The sequence below is a fragment of the Choristoneura fumiferana genome, chromosome 30, assembly GCF_025370935.1.
Source record: "Choristoneura fumiferana chromosome 30, NRCan_CFum_1, whole genome shotgun sequence".
In the NCBI taxonomy this organism is placed as follows: Eukaryota; Metazoa; Arthropoda; class Insecta; order Lepidoptera; family Tortricidae; genus Choristoneura; species Choristoneura fumiferana.
In genome coordinates, this window is record NC_133501.1 from 5,725,251 (window position 1) to 5,744,860 (window position 19,610).

Genomic DNA, 19,610 nt, shown 5'->3' on the forward strand with positions numbered 1-19,610 from the left:
TCTTTATTTTGTAACCTTACCTACTTTGCTGGTAGCAGCTCGTTTCTTTATGAGGTTACAGCTTTAATCTAAACTATACCTACTGTTTGTTAAACCAAGATACTAAAATGACGTTTCATGTGTTGTCTTTTTTTACATCTTATAAATAGTGATGTGCCACTACCGGTAATCACCGAAAAGTTTCGGTAAGTACCTATGTTACGAGTATATGAGTAAAACGGTCTGTGGCGTGCTAACACACATAGGGCACTTAAGACATTCTAAAATAAACCTCCTTCGGGCATTCGGGTAAAAAGGCAAAATGGGTCTATTGAAAATGCCACCATTTAGGAGATATTTCGACTTTAAAATGTTTTTTTATTTTTAAATTAAATTTTGTTTTCAAACAAGTTCTGCCTAAATGCGCAATGCTGGAAATAAAAGAATAGAATATTGAATGCTTTCATTTAATTTTTGTTCCCATAAAACATTGTTTTATCGATTATTTGCAATTATGACGAAAACCAAAATCAGAGAGCAGCACTATTCGTATTGTGCTGGTCACATTATTATTACATTTGACATTTCATACTGTCACTTTAATATCTTGGCTTAATAAACAGAGTATAGCCTACTTTTACATAAGTTAGCAATTCGTTTCTGTCTCGAATGTTTCCTGGGAAAATAGTGCAATGGTTTCGTTATGCGAAAGGACTCTAATGCAAAGTACATTTTTACTATTATTTTTTGGCAATAAATCTATTTTTATAGAAATATTATTTCTATGTTAGTTGTTTTCACCAAAGATTTATTGGCTGATTTCTTTAAAGGTCTCTATACATTAATGAAATGACCTTAACATGGACGTGTCAGACGGAGAGTCAATCGGAAAGTCAAATGCATATGTTAGGTAAGGTACATGAGATTCGATTTGTAGCATTCGAACGGGGGATGTAGACGATATCTAATTTTGGTATTTCTGCTTCTTTGGCTAGATGAAGTATAATTTTGATAGTGTTTTATGCGACGATTAACCTTAACAGTGAACAGTGAGCACAAAATTCTATATTGCTCTCGTGTCTGACATTTTTTAATGCGCAAGTGGTCTCCGCGTGGTTTCTGGAATTTTGCTATCAAGTTGCAAAAACTACAATCACCGTACAACATGCATAAGATTCTTATTCTTATGATAAGAAGAATATATTTATCTTTAATTTAACTGACATTGGCCCAAGCCTTATGGTTAAGAGGAATAAATAAATAAGGTACATGACACGCGACGGCGACGCCGACGGTTGGTTACGAAACGTGCTAGGGCATAGTTTCATACTCTTCAATACAAAGAATATATTTTCGCCTGGCACGTTTCTATTACGATCATGTTGTGATACAGTGTCATGCGTAGAGACCTTAAACGTTCGCTGAGTTAGATGTAAATGTTATTGCAATAAAAATTTATAATATATTTGTGGTGAAATACCTAGTCGTATTACGGTGCATTTTTTACGTGTATTTTTATAAGTCATGAAAATTAAATTTAAATGTTTAGAATTGTTTGTTTCATTATTTGAAAGCTTATTATAATACCGCTTTATACTAGTCAGTTCAGTTTTTAGAAGAAAATCAGATCTCACAGAAAACGGCCAGTATTGAATTTATCTATATTACAATACAATACAACAATACAATAACTCTTTATTGCACACCAATTATTATTGTTGTATACTTACTTATTTTATGTCTCGCTAAGACATTTAATTGGCGTATCTTGTGTTTCAAACTCTTTAGACAGGGCACAGTGCACGCACAGTGTAACAAAAGGTCGAAAAAAAACAAACCTGCTTTAAAGTATTATGTAATCCACATGGAATATTTATTTACACAATGCTTATAAGAGGTAACCCTCCTTGGGGCAGTCCGGTAAAAATACGTTAGTTTTGTACAAAAGCAAAGAAAAATAAAACTTAAGCCTAAATAAAAACCTATGTTTACAAATATCATCTAGATCGCTGCTATTGGGCAGGCTGCCCCACATATTAGTAATCTGTGGCTGCCCCATATTAGTAATCTGTGGCTGCCCCATATTAGTAATCTGTGGGCTGCCCATTAGGCTGGCTGCGTTTCCTCGTATGGCAATGCCAATAAGTACCATTGACATCTATGTACCTTACGGCACTAGACTGGCTGTGTAGAACAAAACGTGCGGCGCATCAATCATCAGTATTACTTTGACACAACCCCTGTTGGGTAGATAGACATGGGTAATCTCAACTCCGCGAAGTGATCTGACTCACTAGATCCAGCTCCGGTGTCGGTACCGAATCCGCTTATTGAATCCGACTCCTTTATTGACTCCGGTTCTTTCGAGCGATTATTAATTTATCTATGGCCGATGCGGCCCGGCTCGGTTCGGTAGGTACCAAGGTCAATGTACTGAACTGAAGTACCGATTCGTTTCGTCCTTTTAATGTTGAAAAATTCTAAATTGTGTATTTTTTAAAGAACTATGAGCTACTTTAAGAGCCTACTAGTTTTCTGTTTGACTATTTGAAGCTTTAAAACAGTGTTAAATATGCGTCGCCCGCTCTGGTCATATTATATTGTGTTTTAATTCTATCTCATTTCTTTCCAATATAACCGAGCGAGAAGTCCGTCAGAGTACCGACGTAGGTACCGGCTCACTCAGCGCCCGACCAAACGTAAGATCCGATCCGATCCGATCCGAGCCGAGAGTGAAAGCGGAGCGAGTGAATGTGACGGCGATCACGAGCCGCTCGATCCGGCCGGACTTGAGCGGAGTTAGTAACTCCGGAGTCGATAAGATTTGAAAGGAGTCATTAAGGGATTCGGATCCGATTGAGGATCTGACTCTTTTGAATCTTCAGATCCGGATTTACCCATATATACTGTTGGGCTACTACGAAACTCGAAGTTCGTGTCGTGCGGTCCCCCTGACACTTAAACTATTTAATCGAGAGTGAGAGGAACGGTACGATACGAACCACGTTAGTACTATTATATATTCTGTGATACGAACCTCGAGTTTCGTAGTAGCCCAACTGTCACGGACGTCAACAAACTTAGTGAAACCGGCGGGCGACAAGCAAAAGTCACCAACTACACCTCTTAAAGTCAAGAAGGATAATCAAACTTATGCATAGGATCGTAAGGTTGATATTCCACCCATCTTTTTTTGCAGTTAGTGACCCTTGCCTGCCACCCGACGAGGTTCACAAAACCGCGCTGTGAACCAATGAGGGCTATCGCGTATGAATTCGCCACTAGAGGCGCTAGTGTAGCGTGAGGTCTCCGAAATGTTAAATCTCATAGTTTTCGGGTGAGCTACGCGGGTTTATTTATAATTCGAATAATTTTGTGAATATTTTGCAATATCTGAAATTAATTATGGCAAATATGCGTTCCGGGGCAATGAATGTCTGTGTTTTGAGACAGTTTTGTCTTTCGGAAACCTTTGTGCTCCCTTTTTTCCGAACAAAACGGGGACTATGCAACACTGGCATGCTCGATATATTTATGGTACGGTTTTAAGTTGTATTAAATATGATTTTAATCTAAACTTTGTTTTCACGCCCGTAATAACAGACTTTGAAAGCCATACTTAAAAACCTCACGCAACAGTGCGCCATCTAGTGAGCCAAAAAACGATAGCCCTCATTGAGCCAGCCTCCTTCTCAACTGATCGCTTGTAAACCTTCGACATGTCTGAAATTTTTTAATGCGCAAGTTGTCTCCACGTGGTTTCTGGAATTTTACTATCAAGTTGCAAAAACTACAACCACCGTACAACGTCCCTCTCAAAGAGAGTTTACTTTGACACTGGCGAAATTGTCCTTTTAATTAGGACAGAAAAGCCATATTTTAAAAGAGACGAAAAGGAAAAAAACAAGGAAAATCGTAATGACTTTTCCTCCGAAAGGGTTCCACGGTGGCTCATGTATAAAGTCCTTGAATGAACGATACGAACTTTGAATTTCGTAGCAGCCCCCCAGCACAATATAAGCGGTAGGTATAAATTTCAAGAATAGGTACGGCTGAGTCAAACTACTGCCTTTTGCTTATGTATTGTGCCCCCAGTTAGCATCGGCCCTAAAACAGGGGGCGTCCTAGCAAATTATAATTGGCAGTGTTATTAACGGTGATATTGACCTCCACTTTTGGTTGATTAGCGTTCTTCTTTTTTTCTGGCCTTTTCCGTTGATTTGCGTTCGTCTTCTTTTTTTCTGTCCCTTTCCGACGATCTGCGCTTACACTGAAAAAAAAGGCTAGATAGAGATGCCACCCGACGCGTGTCAGTAGGTATACCTACTCAAGTCCAAAATTAGGCGAACTAGATTGACAACTGAAAATGTTACCAGAATATAAAAAGAATGGCATAGGAATATGTCGATACAAATTTGTCGATATAACCTTGTGTAGACGCGGAATGAATTTTTTGTCACTTTTGGACTTTATTTTCATAGCTTTGGGCCAGAAAACGACAAAAAGGACAACACAACAACAAATAATAAAGTAACGCAAATTTCTCAATAGTTCCAAGCAAGCCGATGGCAGTTAAGTCGAATGACATACGGGTATATGAAATTTCAAAAAAAAAAACGGCGGATGGCGTCCTACCCGATATTCAACATGTTTATTAAAATCTTTCAAATATAAAAGATTTACTTTATTATTATTTCGTATTGAGTTTTTTGCTAACATCGATATTAAGTTTGTAACTGTGGCAACATTTTTGTGCGTAATGAACTGTCAAGTTGGTCCGCCTAACTCTAGACTCGGGTATAGGTATGTGCGTTTCTGGGGAGCGCCAAAGTTCGCATACTCTTCTCTAGTCATACATACCGAATTTTTGTCCGAATCGTCGTTTGTCATATTTTTTTTCCACTGAAACCTTACATTCTTCTGAAACTTTTAAATATGGTCATCCTATAGAAAACTATAGGTAGGTTAGGTTTGTTTTACTTATAACAATTCTGAACTATTGGATTCAGAGAAAAAAGAGTTATGACAAACGATCATTCTGACAAACACTACATTCGGACTAGCGCACGCATTAGCGAACCTACTCTGTTAAAAATAAAGTTTTGTTAAATACTTGTGATATATACATATCATTTAACATTCTACTAAAATCAATTATACCTAACCATGTTAGGAAAAAAATGTTTACTTCTGAGACCGACATATTTAAATATTGTAAAATAATCAATATTCATAACAGTACCAAAATACTCGTACTGAGTGATGAAATAGAAAATATTGGAAGTCTTAAAAAAACCAGTAGACCGGAAAACCTTAGAAAATTAGATTACCTACCCACATTTGTACTGCCAAAATGTAACAATGTGTATGGAAAACGGAGGTGGGAATACATGTTACCTAATATTCTTAACGAACTTGATCACAACATACTTATGAGTGTGTGTGAAACACCACACCACTGTAAACGCATTGTTAAAGCAATTTACCTAACGTGATACAGTAACTTTGGGTTAGCTTACCTGTATACCTAGCCTAAAGATAAATCATGATTAATTATCAACTTATGGTTATGTGAGTGAATTCAACGGCAGTTAAACCTTAGTATGGTTTTGCTCGTTGCATTATTGTAAAATGTTTAAATTGATTTTCTATTTAGTAAATAAATGAAAAAAATAATAATAATAATATTGCACTTAAATCTGTTTAAAAAAATATACCTCGTTGAGTTTCTTGCCGGATTCTTCTCAACAGAGGTTTTTCCGAACCGGTGGTACATTTTATTGACATTCATAAGTGCTTGTTATAGCCTAAATTTATTAAAGATTTGACTTTGACCTTTAATAAGTAGGTATGCGGCACGAGCCTCAGAAACGTTAGGCAATACGATCTTTGCTTAAATATTGCTTAAATAATGCTTTGTGAATATGACTCTTTGCCATGTGTATGGTATTAATTGATCGATCGGTCATGTTTTTATTGGACCCTCCTTTATGTGGTTTTCATATCCTGGGCAAAAGTTACCCTCCAAAGTGTCAAAGTACCCCGACCTTACGGTACCTACCATAATGTAAAAGTAATATGACACAATGTAAAAAGTCATGACCATGCGATAAATAATTTGAATTTTACTTACGAAGCTACTTCCGTCGCTATAATTTCATTATGTATCCTCGTTTTATGAATATTAAAGCCCCTTTTACTGGTGAAGACCTGGTTACAGAGCTTGCAGGTGAAGAGTTTAGTTTCTACGAAGTATTCAGGATCGCTTGGCTTCCCTTTTTTGGCGTTAGTTTTTCTTGCGCTAGATTTTTCCCTAGCGCGCTTTTTAGGCCTGTAGATGTTTGTATCGCTAAGATCCGAGTCGCTGTTGCCGTTTTTGTCAGAAGTGTCATTGTTTTCAGTCATATCATCACTATCTGATTCATCGCTTACGAAGAGTGGTTTATCTGAAAATATAGAAATAATTAAGTTTTCCTCATCATTTTCATCATCTTGGCCTAAAACATACGTCCCACTGCTGGGCACAGGCCTCCTCGAAGAGAGACCGACTAATTGTGAGTTATGATTGGTTTGGGGTCTTTTTGTATTTTTTATTTCAACTCCAAATTTGTTACTTTTACGGTCATCCCGTAAAACCATATCGAAAATACAAACTGAGACATGGATGCACAGAAAAACCAGAAAAAGAGACCGGCGCTGGGAATCGAATCCAGATCCTCAGCATTCCGTGCTGCGTGCCATACCCCTTCTTCATTTGATTGCTTAGTAGCGACATCTCTTGTCTGGGTGATTGGTTAGTTCTGAAAGAATGTGACGTCTCGTAGTAGAAATAAGCAACCTGAGATATGTATACATAGGAAAAATCCGTGTCTAGATTCCTGTCCAGCGGTGGTGTAGGGGTTATAGCACGCAGCACTGATTGCTGAGGACCTGGGTTCGATTCCCAGCGCTGGTCTCTTTTTTCTGGTTTTTCTGTGCATCCATGTCTCAGTTTGTATTTTCAATAGGAACTCTTCATTTATCTCGCGTCGCTCCGCTCAGCTGTTTCCACCAGAGATGTGCTGTGCGAGGTTGTAATTGAAGCGTTTCTATTGCTTCATGAAAAACACATAACTCTCACTCGCACATACTAGTGGCAACGCTTAGGGTTAGGTTGCTAATCGAGTATAAACCAAAAGACTCACGGAGTATTGAGTCTCTCTCGGGGTCGTCAAAGGGGTCGAGTGTCCGGACGCGTGGGGGTGCCACTGGGGGTCGCGTCGGCAAGAACTCTTGAGGTATTCGCAGCGGACTCAGCAGCGGCAGACGTAGCAAGGGTAAGGCAAGATGGTCCTCCCGAACCGGAGAACGATTCCTGAAAATCTGAAATAATAATGTCGTTCAGTTTGACGAGTACGATCTGCAGGGCTACTACGAAACTCGAAGTTCGTATCGTACCGTCCCTCTCGCTCTCGTATTAAATAGTAAATGTGTCAGAGGGAGCGCACGACACGAACTTCGAGTTTCGTAGTAGCCCTGCTGTTGTAATTATTTGTTCATGTTAAAAAGCCCACCCGGTATATAGGTTAAGTTAGGTTTGTTTTACAAGTTTTAACAAACTATAACAAGCTGATTTGGACCCCCTAACATAACTTAACAACATAACAGTATTTGGAACTGATTTTTACTGTTAACCCTTTTCCAGGGCGTAGTGCAGGGTAGATTTTTTTTGACATTCATAAGTGCTAGTTATAGCCTAAATTGAAGATATTTTGACTTTGACCTTGCATATAGCGACCACATAAAGTACACAAATATTCGACTTAAATTAACAATATGGTACAAAATCAATGAGGGCTATCGTTTTTTCTCTTTCTAGATGGCGCCACTGTTGCGTGAGGTTTTTAAGTGTGGCTTTCAAAGTCTGTATTACGGGCGTGAAAACAAAGTCTAGAAGTACTATTATATATTCTGTGACTTGTTAGGACTCACAAAAGAAAAACAATCTTAGGTCCTTTACTATTTAAATTAATTCTTAAAAATAGGTTGGAAGTTCAAAATCGTGTCTACTCACTCCGTTTTACGGTACGGAACCCTAAAAAAGAATAATAATCTTTAAAGATATTCTGCCTACAATGGCCATTCATGATTATAATAATCATAGGCTTATTTAGAAATTTATCAAAATAATTATTAGGCATTTAATGAATCAGGCGTTACTTTGCGGAAGATCAATGAATTAAAAACAATTAAGTACTTTGCTCAAACGCAACTTTGTGATAGCTTCGTCTATGCAACAAATGTGATTATGTATTACCTACTGTGGCCGCTATAACAACAAATACTAAAAATAGAATAAAATAAATATTTAAAGGGGACTCCAATACAACAAACGTTTTTTAGCCGTTTTTTTTGCTAATGTTGTATAGAATGCTAATGTTCTGCAGGTGGTAGGACCTTGTGCAAGGTCCGCCCGGATTGCTACCACCATCTTGCTCGCTTATCCTGCCGTGAAGCAGTGCTTGCACTTGTGTTCCGGCGTGGACAGTAAGACAGCCGGTGAAATTACTGGCACGTGAGGTATCCCATCTTAGACCTCTAGGTTGGCAACGCGTCTGCAATACCCCTGGTGTTGACCCACGAGACCCACTTGCTCGTTTGCCATCAAGTCGAATAAAAAAAAAAAAAGATAATGGTACGGAACCCTTCGTGCGCGAGTCCGAGTCGCACTTGGCCGGTTTTTACGCAGGACACTACCAATTGGTAATTACGAGTTAATTTAATACACTCGTTAATGATCCCCGCGGGTGACTTTTAATGATTTGTAACAAGAGCGGAATGTGTTTGTTCAAATAAATTACATATACACGGTGACTGGTAATTCGACCTATTGCCTCGACTGACATGTGCTTATAATGTATTTTTTCAAAAGGTAATAAATAAATCTAATCTAATCTAATCTATTCCTTGAAAGACGTTATTTAAGAGCTTATCTTGCCCATACAACACACATGATTGTTTTGCCTTCGTTTTTTTGCTTGATATTAATAACGGCACCAGGTAGACGCTTGAAATATTCACAGAATCTTTAGATGTATACCGTAAACTGCTTCAACTTTGCCCTCTGGCCCCAACATTGCCTAATATGATTTAGAGTCGATAACTTAGCACTCTTGTAGGTTTTAAACTTGTATCTACACGGGAATTATTATTACGGGGGATAAAAGTTTAAAACCTACAAGAGTGCTAAGTTATCGACTCTAAATCGAATCAGGCAATGTTGGGGCAAGACGGCAAAGTTGAAGCAGTTTACGGTAATCACCTTAAAAATAAATAATTAAATAAAAATAAAATAAATATTTAAGGGGGGCTCCCATACAACAAACTTGATTTTTTGCCGTTTTTTTGCTAATGTTTAATGTTGTATAGATAATGGTACGGAACCCTTCGTGCGCGAAGCACTCGCACTTGGTCGGTTTTTATTATATAAATCCTTTGCCAAGCCTCACTCAAATTGCACACACTACATACTGAAAACGTGCACCTTAGTGGAGAATTTTTCTCCAGTTCACTCGTACAGTCAGCAACAAAGATATGAATACAGCCAAAGTGCAAAAAATATGTCTACACGACCTTAATGTTCAGGCAATAAAGTCCTGTATACATATTTTTGTCACTTCAAACGTATGTATAATTTGGTTGCTGACTGCACCGTTATGTATGTGCACTTGCGCAAACAGTACACGATTCGAAAATTCCCACTCAGCTCGTTTGCTACCTCATCTTATAAAAAAAAACCATCCTTACAGGCGTTGTCGGGGCTCGTTGTGGCATAGCCGATGCGGGTTGTGGCAAAGACAAAGCGAGTCGTGGCGAATACATAGCGGGTTGTGGCTGAGACGAGGTGAGTCGTTGCCCAGCCGAGGCGGGTCGTGGCAAAGACGTAGCGGGTTGTTGCAGAGACGAGGCGGGATGTTGCCCAGCCGAGGCAGGTCGTGGCAAAGACGTAGTAGGTTGTTGCAGAGACGAGACGGGTTGTTGCCCAGATGAGGCAGGTTGTGGCACACGCGAGGCAGATCGTGGCACGGATGGATCGTCCAGAAACCGTTGTACTCTGCGATACTCTGCAAGTTGTGCTGCCAAATTTTGACTGGATTGTCTTTTTTTTTCATCTTCAAGTTTTCGTTTCTGAAGCAAGTTAAAGATAAGTTAAGTAAGAATAATAATGGTTTATTAGCAGATCAAATAGATACACATACAGAAACACTGACTTAAGAGCGTTTAAAACCTGCTGAGCTGGCAACATTGCATTTTTGTTAGTTTTTCTCTATTATTCCATAAAAATTGAATAAAAATTAAAAATGTGGTCTGACAGAACTCTTCTTAATATATAAGTTAATTCTACTCCAATAATTATTCGTTACAGACTTATTTTCTTTAAAAACCGTTAATAATCATTAATTCGTTTTTAAACAATATAAAAGTCTATAGCGAATAATTATTGCAGTAGACACATTAACTTATATATTAAGAAGAGTTCTGTCAGACCACATTTTTAATTTTCATTCAATTTTTATGGAATACTTAATCGAGAAAAACTAACAAAAATGCAACGTTGCCAGCTCAGCAGGTATGAATTCTTAATTTCTTTCCTTCCATTCATTAATTCAGCAGGTATGAATTCTTAATTTCTTTACTTCCATTCATTCATTCAGCAGGTATGAACTCTTAATTTCTTTACTTCCATTCATTCATTCAGCAGGTATGAACTCTTAATTTCTTTACTTCCATTCATTCATTCAGCAGGTTTGAACTCTTAATTTCTTTACATCCATTCCTATTCCTACCAGCCAAAATGGCCGCCAAATCAGTTAAGTAGGTATGTGTCGCGAAGAAAACCTGATGACGTTGATTTTCAGTGACGCCAGTTACAGTTACATACCTACGTGGCTGTGACCAGGGACACATCCCAGTAATGCAGTAATAATTAAGTTAGTCATCATCCCAGCTTATTATACGTCCCACTGCTGGGTACACTGGGTACACTGGGCCACGCGGGCCCAGTGCGGATTGGGAACTTCACACACACTATTGAATTACTCCTCTGGTTCGTGCAGGTTTCCTCGCGATGTTTTTCTTCACCGTAAAGCTCGCGGTAAATTTCAAATGTAATTTTCAATACAATAGAATGACTTTTTAATGTACTTACACCAGAAATAGTAAATGTACCAAATCTGGCAGCTGAAGTTTGTTTACATTCAGTTAAATACCTATTCAAACCAAGTATAGTAGGTATGACCATCATCATCATCAGCCAGAAGACGTCCACTGCTGGACAAAGGCCTCCCCCTTAGAACGCCACAATGAACAACAACTCGCCACTTGCATCGGTTGCCCGCAACTCTCACGATGTCAGTTTTGCAGGTGGTAGGACCTAGTGCAAGGTCCGCCCGGATTGCTACCACCATCTTGCTCGCTAATCCTGCCGTGAAGCAGCAGTGCTGGCACTGTTGTGCTTCGGCGTGGAGAATAAGACAGCCGGTCAAATTACTGGCACTTGAGGTATCCCATCTTAGGCCTCTAGGTTGGCAACGCATCTGCAATACCCCTGGTATTCAGATGGTTATGGGCGGTGGTGATCCCTTACCATCAGGAGACCCACTTGCTCGTTTGCCATCCAGTCGAATAAAAAAAAAAGCACCTATTTGGGAGGGCTGCCGAAGCTTCGTCTTCTAGTATATATATATATTTATATATCTAATATTAAACTTACTTCTAGTAATGCTTTCGCTTCGATATCAGCTTGTAACTTCTTCATCTTAGCTATATCTTGTAGGAGTGGATCAGCTGCAGCTGGAGATTCATTCTCGAGCTACAAAAAATAAATAACGAATCAGAATTCTAAAAAACCTCCTAATATTATAAAATAGAAAGTTTGTATGTGTGTGTATGTTTGTTACGCTTTCACGTTAAAACGACTGGACGGATTTGGATGAAATTTGATATGAAGACAGCTGGACATCTGGAATAACACATAGGCTACTTTTTTATCCCCATATTCCTACGGGATCATGAATTTTGGCACAGTTCTTTTTAGTGCAACGTCAGTGAAGACTACGATAATAGAATTTATGGGAATTCCCATGAGAATTTAGTTAAATCCCGGAAATTTAGTTCAACTGCTGGAGCTAATGATTTTAGTTCAACTGCTGGAGCTTATCATTTTAGTTCAACTGCTGGACTTAATGATTTTAGTTCAACTGCTAGACCTAATGATTTTAGTTCAACTGCTGGACTTGACGATTTTAGTTCAACTGCTGGGCTTAATGATTTTTGTTCAACTGCTGGACCTAATGATTTTAGTTCAACTGCTGGACTTAATGATTTTAGTTCAACTGCTAAACCTAATGATTTTAGTTTAACTGCTAGACCGAATGATTTAAGTACAACTACTTACTAGACCTAAAGATTTTAGTTCAACTGCTGGACCGAATGATTTTAGTTTTACTGCTGGACCTAATAGTTTTAGTTCAACTACCTACTAGATCTAAATATTTAATTCAACTGCTGGACCGAATGATTTTAGTTCAACTGCTGGACCTAATGATTTTAGTTCAACTGCTTGACCTCATGATTTTTGTAGCTGCCGAAACCCTGGCTGCTGAAGTAGAGGGTTTTCTAGCGATGCTTGAATAAAACTACGATAGATTCAACTGTAAGTATATTTTCGGAGGTAGCTGGTGTACATAGGAAAGTGCCTAAAAAATGTGTGTCTTTTGACGGTTACATAGCTTTATATCCTAGTACATGCGAAGCTGTGATTGGTCAAAATTTTAACGTCATGCCCTCCGTAGTGTGTTTTGATTTTACTTTACAGCTTAAGTTATTTTATGTATAAATTTAAAACATAAATGATAAAATTAAAACAGTTGCGTTTGCAACAATTTTAGTTAAACTGCTGGACCTAAGCCGCGGGTAAACAAGTCAACGATAATCGATACTATGCTTGATTGATGATATAACACAGATTTAACACACAAACATGGCGAAACTATGAAGGTCTCTACACATTACACCGTATCGTACCCTGACCGTAACAGCAAAGTGTCAGGCAAAAATATATTCTTTGTCGAAAATACAAACTGAGACATGGATGCACAGAAAAACCAGAAAAAGAGACCAGCGCTGGGAATCGAACCCAGGTCCTCAGCAATCCGTGCTGCGTGCTATAACCCCTACACCACCGCTGGACAGGAATCTAGACACGAATTTTTCCTATGCATACATATCTCAGGTTGCTTTTTTTTTTATTCGACTGGATGGCAAACGAGCAAGTGGGTCTCCTGATGGTAAGAGATCACCACCGCCCATAGACAACTGCAACACCAGGGTATTGCAGATGCGTTGCCAGTTATTTTACCGGCTGTCTTACTCTCCACGCCGAAACACAACAGTGCAAGCACTGCAGCCTCACGGCAGGATTAGCGAGCAAGATGGTGGTAGCAATCCGGGCGGACCTTGCACAAGGTCCTACCAACTGCTACGCTTATTTCTACTACGCTACTTATGCAGCAGCACTAGCGACATCTATGTTCCGCTCTCATCGAGAGACGTCACACTCTTATTCTTATATTCTTTGTGTCTAAAAGTATGAGACTGCCGACTAGTGCCGACCAGCACGTCTCGTAACCAACAGTCGCCGTCGCGTTTCGTGTATGCGTTTGACATTCCGTTTGACGGTCCGTCTACACACGTTCCTATTGCGGTCATGGCATGATACGATGGTACCTTAAGGGTCCCGTTTTTGCTATTTGGCTACGGATCCCTAAAAAAGCTTCTACCTGTCCGTTGCCACCAGCTCTGGTCTTCTCCATGGGTCCTGGCATCTTCCGCTTTTATCTTCCCTACGCCGGGTTACCTGGAATCAACCACGAGATCTATGTTAAGATCGTTTATACCTGCTGAACTGGCAACGTTGAGTTTTTGTTAGTTTTTCTCGATTATTTCATAAGAATTGAATGAAAATTAAAAATGTGGTCTGATAGAACTGTTCTTTAATATATAAGTTAATGTGTCTACTCCAATAATTATATATTCGTGATAGACATAATTGCCATAATTAATTTCAGGGTGTACTGCCTTTTCGGCGAAATATGTTTCGCCAAATTTCACTTATCAACCAACCTTTCGCCAAAGTCTCATTTGGCATAACTTTACTTCGCATTTTTTTTATTTCGCAACATTTTTACATTGCAAAATTTTACTTCATCACACATTTATGTGGCAAATAATTATGTAGCAAATGATTGGCTTAGGCAAATAAGAAATTGTCCAATAACATTTGGGCAATTTTTTACATTGCAAAGTTATACTTCAATTTGATTTGTGCGAGCGAGCGAAGCGAGCGAGCAAGACGGTTCGGAACAGAAGCGACTTGGATAGTTTGCTGCTTCACGGCAGGATTAGCGAGCAAGATGGTGGTAGCAATCCGGGCGGACCTTGCACAAGGTCCTATACCATCTGCAAAAATTCTTCAATTATTAAAGCTACTTTACGATGTTCCTAGGTTCTATTTATAACCACATAACTAGTTATTTGGCGAATATAGGTACAGTCACCAGCATTAATATCTGCCACAGCGGAGCGTGCTAAAATATCTGACACGTCCTTCCGGCCCTAGAAATAGAGTCGTATCAGATATTTATGCGCGCTTGTTGTGTCAGATATTGGTACTGGTGACTGTACGAGTATACTGGCGTCGGGTGAGCCGTTTAACAGGAGCAAATAATTAAAACATAATTAATAATTATATGTTAAAAGGCCCACCGGGGTTTGCTAAGGCCATCGAATTCGTCAACGTCTTTGTGAAACCGTGGGACGGATCTGTCACAAGGCAGTCCGATGCTTTTTAATGGAAGTATCATGTGAGTAAAAGGGATACATAACGGTCTCATTCGGGATACCAAAGGTTCTATGTCATTTTTATACGGTTTATTTAGTGCATAATGGTTTTCCCTTTAGTCCGTTTTCGTAATTTTGGTTTCGTAGTTGGATACGAAGAAGTAGGTAGGTAATTATATTGTTCGCTGTTTCATAATTAATTATTAAACAAGAATTTATTTGCCCTTTTAGTAATCGAGTTTCGTAATTAACTACGATAAAAGATTGATTTTTATGTGTTCGTGATGAATTTAATACGTATAAAGACATTATTTTTCGCTGTTTCATAACTAATTGTCCGTTTTAGTAATCGAGTTCCGTAATTTATTAGGACAATAAGACTTTTTTTTCTTGTTCGTGTTGAATTTACTACGAATGAAGAAATATTTTTCGCTGTTTCGTAATTAGTTATCAAAGATGAATTAATTTGCCGTTTTAGGAATTCACTATACATCAATCATATTTTATCTCAAAAGTTCGTATAAGTACATTATATCGTGCTCTCAATAACGTAGCTTCAGTACCCATAAATACAGCCGTTTTGACATTTGACACTGAATAATAAAGTCCATATTGGATATGATGTCACTCATTTAATATGTACCTACAGACAACACTTAATTCGTCTGGTAAAATAAAAACTATTATGCACATGTTGAAGGCGTTTCTTTTGTAAATAGCTTTACAACAGCGTGGTTTGCACAATAGAACATAATGCATGTCCTTGTGCCACCTCTGAATAACTAATAATAATAAATAAATTAGGTATCAGGTCGTAAAATATTGTCGTAATTCTGGATCGTGCATTGACGTGACATCAAATCAATCGTAAATCAAAGAGCTTGACCGACCGCTATGAGTGTCTGTGTTTACACAGTAATTCGCTATTTGGAGTAAGGGATCGCCAATGCGGACCGGAATTATTTCCGCGACATTTCAAAAGAGGTATACCTACTACTTACATGTATATATTGTTAGATTTTATCGTGATGAAAGGCACATAGTAAACTTATTACACTACACTTGATTTCACTTTAAAATATCCAAATTATGTCAAAGGTTATATGTTATCACTAAAACGCCGGATGTGAGTAAGCATGTCAAACGAATAATTATGTCGCAATTTTTCTACGCAGCCATTCGAGCCGGTGTTTGGCCGATAACTGGAGGATTGGGAATAGTAACACTGGCCTGGGAGGCCATATCTAAGAAACAAAAAATAGCCTGTTGTTTAAGCTTTGTTTTTTGAGCGGGTATATTATTAATTTGATTAATTCGTTAGCAATCCCGCTAATATTAGAAATGCAAAAGATTGTAAGTCTTTTGGTTGGTTACCTCTTCACGTCTAAGGACGTCTCAGCAGGGCTACTATAATAATAATAATATTCATTTATTTCAAGTCGTAGAAAATACAAAAAAAAAGAGAAAAAAAATACACATCATAGAAACAAAATACACTACGAAACTCGAAACTCGAAGTTCGCGTCGTGCGGTCCCTCTGACACTTATACTATTTAATACGAGAGCGAGAGGAACGGTACGATGCGAACTTCGAGTTTCGAGTTTCGGAATAGCCCTGCAGGGACTTCATACATCCCCTTGCTATATTTAAGGCTGTATACTGTTAAGCTTATGGATTTTAAACTTGTATATTTTTAGTTTAATTTCTAGTCACAGGCTTGCGACGTCGAAGTTCCCATGACGATCCCATGGAGCTTATGGGAATGGAAGCAATACCATGCCCTCGGCCGCTCTGCTTTCAGAGCATGACATGAGTGCGTGTGAGCTAACTTTGGGGGCGGCAGACGTGAGCTTGCCTTCGGAATCCAAAAGCTTAATGGTTACTTGACCTGAAATGTATATATCAGAATTATTATTATTATTATTTTTAAATTTATGACGGTGGAAGCATTCTACACTTCCACTGAAAGTATATTATATACTTAGTTAGTGTTTAGTTTTGTAACCAAGGGACCCCATACATCCCTGTATTATTATTATTTTGTATTTTTTTCTTTATTTGTATACTGTAGTTTTTAAGTATTTATTTGTAATTATTTTATTTTGTAAAAATGACTTTCCGCTAAGTTTCTTGCGGCGCATTCTTCTTGGCAATGATGATCTTTCCGAAAGCGCTGGTAGTTTAAAAATTACTTGTAAAAGTGCCCATTGCGGCCTATTTACTGAATAAATGAATTTAATTTGAATTTGAATTTAAACCGCTGAACCGATTTAGATGAAATTCGGTATAATTACAGATAGTTTGAATCCCGGAGAAGGACATTAGGATAGTTTTAATCCCGGAATATTGCACTATTCCAGCGGTATAGCAATAAACGAAATTTACGCGGACGGAGTCGTGGGCAACAACTAGTTACCTTATACAAACAGTTTTGAGGAGTATCTGAACTTGACTCATTAAGTTTTATAAACCCCAACTTCACTCCCCCCTTTTATCCCCCTCCCCTTTCCCTCTCGTCTAGCCCCTCCCCCTTTAGGTCGGCAACGCACCCGCAGTCCTAATAATGCTGTAGGTGTCCATGGGCGGCGGTGATCACTTGCCATCAGGTGACCCGCATGCTAGTTTGCCAGCTATTTGAATAAAGTTAAAACAAAATTAAATATATACCTGCACTATGCTGATTTCGAAAAAACTTGCTTTTTTTCCTCTTTATTGTCTATTTGTAATTCTGTATTTTATTGCGTTTAGTGAATAGAATTTTCTATGTTCTATGTTCTAAATACTTCTTATTGTTGGTTATTTATTAGGTTTGAAAATTTTGAAAAACCGTGACGGTAATAAATACATCAAATTAACAAGGGACCGAATCTATTACGGCTAAGTTTGCTTGATAATTTAGTACTTAGTTTAAGAGTAAATAGCAGCCTAACTTTTAAAATACAAGGAAAACTCGGCACAAAATACATACAGCTGGGTCGATCAACTTTTCCTTGTGACATTGCTATAGTCACTGCCTCCTGAGTCACTCTTTAAACTATAAGTTTATAGAATAAAATTTTGCCAAACATGCATCTTTATGGTAGTTTAAAGCCCCTTCTATAGTTGGTCATCTAATAAGCATGTAAGTATAATGCGACACAACATTTCTTGTATTCAACTGTACTACTTTTGTCCCCTCGCTGAAGGGACAGAATAACAGCAAGAAATAGTGGATCCGCCCAGCTAACCTTTAGAAAAACATTAAAATAAATAAATAAATATAACGGGACAATTAACACCAATTAACCTAGTCCCAAAGTAAGCTTAGCAAAGCTTGTGTTATGGGTACTAAGCAACGGATAAATATAATTATTTAGATAGATACATACTTAAATACATATTAAACACCCAAGACCCGAGAACAAACATTCGTATTTTTCATACAAATATCTGCCCCGACACGGGAATCGAACCCGGGACCTCAAGCTTCGTAGTCAGGTTCTCTAACCACTAGGCCATCTGGTCGTCAACTTCAAAAAAATCCGTCTATCCCACTAGTCCCATTGAGTTGTCCCATCATTAGTGCCACTTGTCCCATGGGACTACTGGCACGTAATCATCTCAGTAGTCCCATGATAGGACTACTCAATGGGACTAGTGGGATAGACGGAAATCAAGGGCAGTTGTGTGAATTGTCAATTTGAAAGGTAAACTATCACTGTTAGTTGTTTTTACAGGTTGACAATATTTAAAATTGAAAATACAAACTGAAATATAGATGCACAGAAAAAACAGAAAAATAAGACCATCACTGGGAATCGAACCCAGGTCCTCGGTAATCCGTACCGCGTGCTGTACCGCTACACCACTGATGGTCCATCAGTTTGACCATCAGTGGTGTAGCGGTACAGCACGCGGTACGGATTACCGAGGACCTGGGTTCGATTCCCAGTGATGGTCTTATTTTTCTGTTTTTTCTGTGCATCTATATTTCAGTTTGTATTTTCAATTTCGGTTTTACGGGATGACCGTAAAAGTAAAAATTTGGAATTGAAATAAAAAATACAAAAAGATTCCAAAAAACCAATCATAATTGACAATATTTGTCTATTGATCTAGTTATAAAATAGACTGCCAGATTGCCAATATCCATAGCGCGACAGAGCGCGAGTAAGGACGAAAGCTAAAAAATGGTCGTTATATTTTCTGTATAATATACTAAACAGCTTCATCATCATCATCTCAGCCTATATATGTCCCACTGCTGGGCACAGGCCTCCTCTCAGAACAAGAGGGCTTGGGCCATAGTTCCCACGCGGGCCCAGTGCGGATTGGATTGCTTCGCAGGTTTGTGCAGGTTTCCTCAAGATGTTTTCCTTCACCGCAAAGCTCGTGGTAAACTTCAAATGTAATTCCGCACATGAATTTCGAAAAACTCAGAGGTGCGAGCCGGGGTTTGAACCCACGACCCTCTGCTTGAGAGGCGATAGGTCAAACCACTAGGCCACCACGGCTTAACTAAACAGCTTAAAACAATAAAAACATATAAATTTGCTACGCATCCCGAATAATCCCGATTTAGGCTTTTTTAGCTAAATGTATATTCTGGTCACATAGAGAGGGAGAAGTGTAGATACAGGAAGAGCAGGAGCGAGCGGGATAGCGAACTACAGACAAGCCAATGGGTGCGTAACCTTGGCAATGACACAAGCTCGTATCGATTGCGTAAACTATGACCATAATGTCGTACGTGACACTTAGAATACAAAAG

General features: G+C 38.6%; 1 protein-coding gene across 1 annotated transcript; it reads right to left on the minus strand.

The window, feature by feature from the left end:
* Window positions 1-1,821: 1,821 nt before the first annotated feature.
* On the minus strand, window positions 1,822-16,057 carry LOC141444698 (uncharacterized). The gene is made up of 7 exons (XM_074110288.1): window positions 15,861-16,057; window positions 13,800-13,876; window positions 11,732-11,830; window positions 9,766-10,146; window positions 7,164-7,341; window positions 6,113-6,425; window positions 1,822-4,249 (listed from the first exon to the last, which is right to left on the minus strand). Exons 2-7 carry the CDS (start codon window positions 13,842-13,844, stop codon window positions 4,087-4,089), a joined length of 1,179 nt encoding a protein of 392 aa, XP_073966389.1. The 5' UTR covers window positions 13,845-13,876; window positions 15,861-16,057; the 3' UTR covers window positions 1,822-4,086.
* Between the last annotated feature and the right edge of the window lie 3,553 nt (window positions 16,058-19,610).